This window comes from Melampsora larici-populina (genome assembly GCF_000204055.1).
Source record: "Melampsora larici-populina 98AG31 unplaced genomic scaffold MELLAscaffold_6, whole genome shotgun sequence".
Classification (NCBI taxonomy): Eukaryota; Fungi; Basidiomycota; class Pucciniomycetes; order Pucciniales; family Melampsoraceae; genus Melampsora; species Melampsora laricis-populina.
In genome coordinates, this window is record NW_006768770.1 from 8,968 (window position 1) to 14,443 (window position 5,476).

The 5,476-nt window shown below is 42.9% G+C and overlaps 1 protein-coding gene across 1 annotated transcript; it reads left to right on the forward strand.

Annotated features, from left to right (window-relative positions):
- Positions 1–333: 333 nt before the first annotated feature.
- On the forward strand, positions 334–3,313 carry MELLADRAFT_94343 (uncharacterized protein; the record flags this gene model as incomplete). Its single annotated transcript, XM_007406260.1, has 6 exons — positions 334–499; positions 570–1,068; positions 1,147–1,672; positions 1,749–2,472; positions 2,539–2,967; positions 3,042–3,313. The coding sequence occupies 6 exons, from the start codon at positions 334–336 to the stop codon at positions 3,311–3,313; spliced, it is 2,616 nt and encodes an 871-aa protein (XP_007406322.1).
- Positions 3,314–5,476: the final 2,163 nt, after the last annotated feature.

Below are 5,476 nucleotides of genomic sequence, written 5' to 3' on the forward strand. Positions count from 1 at the left end.
CGTAGCTGCGCTCAAAGGTGAAGATTTTTTTTATTCCTTTTTTTTAAATGTGAAGCAGTCAGCAGCTCAGCCAAGTGAGACTGAATCAAGTGAATTTCTCAAGCGTTGGGGGCTGAAGACCCTGATGACCGATCTGATCCGAAAGTCCCCACTAAACGGCAATTAGAATCCAACCCAAAAACGCCCATCGTCATCGACTCTAGTCCTCCACTTCCTCCAGTCAAGCAAGCCAGAACAGCTTACAAATCAACTGCCGAATCCAACATTATTGTATTGTCCTCTGACGATGAAAGTAACGATGTGAAGAATCAAAAGGCGCATCATATCAAGCACATGAATGTGATCGAATTATGCCCATTATCCATACCCGGCGATGAGTGTAAGCGTTGCAAAGTCGAGACGCGCACTGGCGGTAAAGATTTCTCATGCCATTGTGGTGCCAAAACGATTTGGCTTGGCCACGGTCGTGTGAGAATTGCACAAGCTCACTGGGCCACTGGTAAGTTGATACCAATTTTCTATCGTGCTACATCATAACCTTGAGACTAACATTTGAAACAATTTCACAGATACTTGCAAAGACAAGACCGAAAACCTCAAGAACAACACTCAGTTGACTAGTTTTTTCAAAAGTTCTACATCGAAGCCTAATTTGATCACGGTAGCTTGTCCAGGACTCAACGACCAAACTTGGATACGACGAAAAGCCACGCACTCAATTGCCGATTTTATCTCAAAGACGTTCAGCATCTATCGTGGAAATCACCGACACGATATCTGCAGGGAGCTATTTGGAAAGAACGCTCAAGAGAATCAGTTGACCAAAGCCCAAAAGTCACAATTACTTGCAACATTAGACGCTCGATCAACATGGCAAGTCAAGAGACACAGAGAACGGAGTGCGATCTATTCGAGTGACTGCAAAAGGACCTTACTTTGCAAGAAAAGCCACGATAATCTTGTATGTAGCTCTTGTCAAGAACTCAAAGCGAACCGTAGCTTGTTAAAAGCACTCAACTCGGATTATGCAAAAGACGACGAAATCAAGTACTCTCGAAATGATTACATGTCTGACAACACCCACTCCTTTTCATCCACTTTATTGAAATTATCTGATTGCCGCCTCCTCCAATCTTCAATCGAAAGTTCTTCAAATGGTGATTTCGCCAATTTTATGACGGTTGTTGCCGCTTCGGCTCGAAATGGACTCTTTTCCAATTGTGACGCAACTCGTGGTTTGATCAAGGCGGTGGCGATTAAGGCTGAACGTGAAAACAATGGAAAGTCAACACGAGGCATGAGAATTGACTCATGCCTAGATGAATTCGTGATGACTTTAGGTGCCATCAGCCCACGGGCTTTAAACCTTTTCAACGACAACTTCGCCGGTCGTGGCAATCGAAGTCTACGAATGATACGCGCCAAAGAAGGATTTCATCTAGTTGACGGTCTTCACATCGACAATTTCACTCGAATTGCTCAAGTTTTGAAGGATCTTGGCTATTCAGGACCGATTGCAGCTGCATCTGATCAGACTGTCTGTGTCAAGCGTCTTCGCCACCATAATGGCTTTTTGGTTGGGGCTCAAGGAGGTGACATCTCTTTCACCGATGCTTCTGAGCTTCCAGACCTGGTCAAAAACATCGTGAAGAACAAAGAACTCTGTTCTAAAGTGAGTCATAGAATTCTAATGTCTATTTCGACATAAAATTTCATCTGACATACCAATTTATCTTTCATTCATCCAGATTCGAGCGTATACACTTCAAGTTCCATTACCTAACATCCCTACTTTCATAGTGGCTTTAATTGCTAGTTGCGATAAGGAGACCTCTAATGACATATTAGAAGGCCACATGAAGTTTTTGGAATTATCCCGCGAAGCAGGTCTCAACATTCTTTCAATTGGTGCAGATGGTGCTCCAATAGAACTATCTGCTCAAGGTTCACTAGCCAAATCAGCGGACCACTACTTCACCTACTCAAACCCAACTTACAATGTCCATATTCAAATTCCCCTAGTAGGCCATCCTCCTCGACCGGTGGTCATGGTTCAAGACCCTAAACACGCTCGCAAAACAAGTGCCAATCAGCTGGCCTCTGGAGCTCGTCTTCTCACCATTGGAAACTATCATATCTCAATTCAACAACTCGCAGCAATTCTTCAGTCGGGCCGCAGTCCACTCCTTCATAGGGATGTATTTGACTGCGACAAACAAGACGATGGACGAGCCTTTCGCACCTTAAGCTCCTCGACACTGGCCGTTTCGCTCGCCAACAAAGAGATGCTCGGTTTGTCAATCTACCTCTACGTCGTTGGAGAGATGTGTGACGCTTGGTTAAACCGGTCAATTGGTCATCGCGAACGTATTCGATCAGCGTGGACTGCCGAGTTCTTCTTCAGGCACTGGAGGAAGTACCTCCTCAAAAGACAATCCGAACCTCACAAGCTCATGAGTTTCTCTCAAAATTGTATATCACCTCAAAGCTTCAAGATTTTTTCCACTATTGCGACTTCCCTTCTCCAACTTGTCATAGCTCATCGAGAGTTCTATCCGACCTGTCCTCTACTTCCATGGAAACATGGGAGTGAACCATGTGAGCATAGCTTTGGCTGGATGCGCGTGATATCTCCGCGATTCACTGTGCTTGATGCTAGGATGATGATGCCTAAGATACATCTAATCGTGAAAAACATAATGTCAGGCAAAATGAAGATCCCTCCATCTGAACATATGCATTCTGGCTATCAGTATGCATTTAGCGACGAACCTGACACCAATAATCTAAAGATACTTACCGAATTCCCTTCAGATATCGAGATACATGAAGATCTGAAGACTGCGTATGAACGAGCTGATCATCTGGTCACAATTTCTGGAATGGGTTCACTCAATAGTCTGATCTGTGACACTCCAGGCGTAGAAGTGGAGGATTCATATGAAATCATACCCGAAAACCTGTCAGGTATGATCATTTATTTACTTTTGTTTGTTTCTTCTTCTTCAAAAATTCGGTTAAATCTGACATATTTCTTTTAGATGTATCGGTCTGCGCCACACAGAACTATGATATAGATTATGTATATAAAGTTGGTAGTTGTCCTGAAAAGGAAGCGCTTGAAGCAGCAGCCCTCCTGACCAAGGAACAAAACACCATCGACCTATTTCTTGACACCTTACCCGAAAATTCTGAAAGTGAATGTTTGAAAAACGCAGCTATGAGTATATCGAACCTCCTCAATCCAGCCTGTAAGCCCATGACGTTCATACATAAAGAAAGTCCTAAGAAAGAGTTGACACAACATAACTAATGCCTGTCTCTTTCTTTCGCGTTCTACTTTGTAGCGGATCATGGGCCAAAATCAATTGGATCCGAGATTGATGTAGAAATCGGGCCTTTAGTCATCAACAACAATCTCATTGGTTCCACTCTCATAGCGATCCGAGGACGGCATGACAGCGAGGTTCTCAAGCATAAGGGAAACGAGCGAAGTCTCATTCATCCCGATGAATTACATTTAGAGTTGAAAAACACATCCAAGAGTGGAGGTTTAAATGCAAGTGCGTGTTCGAAGATCATTGCAGTTTGCTTCAAAAACCTGGAGGAAGTTCCAACTGGCGAGGCACGTCGACACCGATGGAATATCAACGTCAAGATGGATTTATCTGGAATTGTCAGAGATACGTCGACTTTTGGTCAAGCCCACTTGCAAGGGCTCCTTGATGGCGGCGAAATCAAGCGCTCAAACCCTATCAAGCCCGGAAGCTTCATCGTTTTGATTAAGAATCATGTAAGTTTCATTCTCGACTCACTTTAGTTATAACAAGTCTGATGCATTTCTGGTTTGTAGAGTTTGTACTTGGCAAAAACACTTGTTGTTTACAAGCTTGTCAACAAGAAACACGCCTTTGTGACAAGTGCCGATGCGCGGAAAGGTTTGTCACACATAGCCGTACAAATCCTCTTTTACAACCCGGCTTATCCAGTCATAACACCAACTCAAGGCTTGGATTCGACTGCTTTGACATATTCTCTCTTGGATGCTACCGACGTAGTATATGTATTTGAGCCTTCTGCTGGTTCAACATTTGTTGATTGTGGAAATGGTTGCTATTTGATTCCATCTGTCATACGTGACATGCTTGGATCGGTGCATCTTGACAGATTGATTGACCGCTATTATGATGAATTAGCACAATTGAAATCCCGTCCCAATGATGGGGATATCTCTGACTGATACTTAAAGATTATATATATGAATTCATGTACATGATGGAATTCATGACTCCAACAACTTGTAACTAAGAAATTATCACCATGATACATGCTTTATGTGATGAAATACAATTTTTACACGCATTTTTGGGACCCAAGATTTTTTTTTTATTTTTTTTTTATTTTTTTGGAGGTGCATGACCAAAAAGTGGATTTTTTGGGGTCCAAAAATTAAAAACCCGTGTATGTACGTGTCCTAAAAGGTGATTATTTGAGTTTTTTTCAAATTTTCACCAGCGAAACTGGCTTTTTTACGTCACCCACCTCCATAGGGGTATTCCAGGGTCCTATAAACACGTGTAAATACCACTGTGTCAAAAAAAATTATCTTATAGAAAAAATTGCATCATTGCAAGTCCAAAAATGATGCATAACGGAATTGAACCCCAGCAAGAGAGTCGGAGTCCGCATTCAGAGGTCAGGGCTTTCTGCAGCCACTACATGCAAAGTGCTGACCCCGCGGATGCGGGGTTGCAGTGACGCCGCACAAAACCCAAGGGGGGGTCTTGCAAAAGCGGGGGGTCAATCCGGGGTCAGCGCAACCCCGCACCCGCGGCGTCACCACCTTGCATGTAGTGAGCAAAGCCAATTGACCAATTGAGAGGTCTGGACAACAAGCAGTTCAAGATGAATTGAAAGACATGGCAGGGTGCGGGTCCGAAGGGCTGGCATGTTCAATTCAAAGTTCAACAGCTGTCAAGATAACTGTCGTGAGTATGAACAAAGTTCAAGTCCAAAACTGAGTTTTGAACCAGTTTTTGCCTGGCAAGTTAAAATCGAGCACAACACATACACATCAAGAAATTACCGATAGTTCTCACAACGGCTGTACATATTTATCCAATGGAGACGCCATACACAATCCGATCAGCAAATTCAAGTTAGCAAATTGCCATTGCTTTGTTTCCTTCTGTTGTGCCGCACACTCAGTAGAGGCACAATATCATCCATTAGTCTATGACCAATGTATGATGGTCCTCATCACCTTAGCTTCTCATTGCATATTAAGGAGACAAAACAATTTAAATCCCCTTACTATTCAATACTTGCATTTTTTGGCAGAGGAGCTCTAAATTTGAAGTAACCATCATGTGGTTTTTTTTGACTTCTTTGCTTCACCTCACCATAGAAAAAGCTAAGGTGTTGGTATGCCATTCCTTCATAAAATGGTACACAACCTTGTACCATAAACATATCT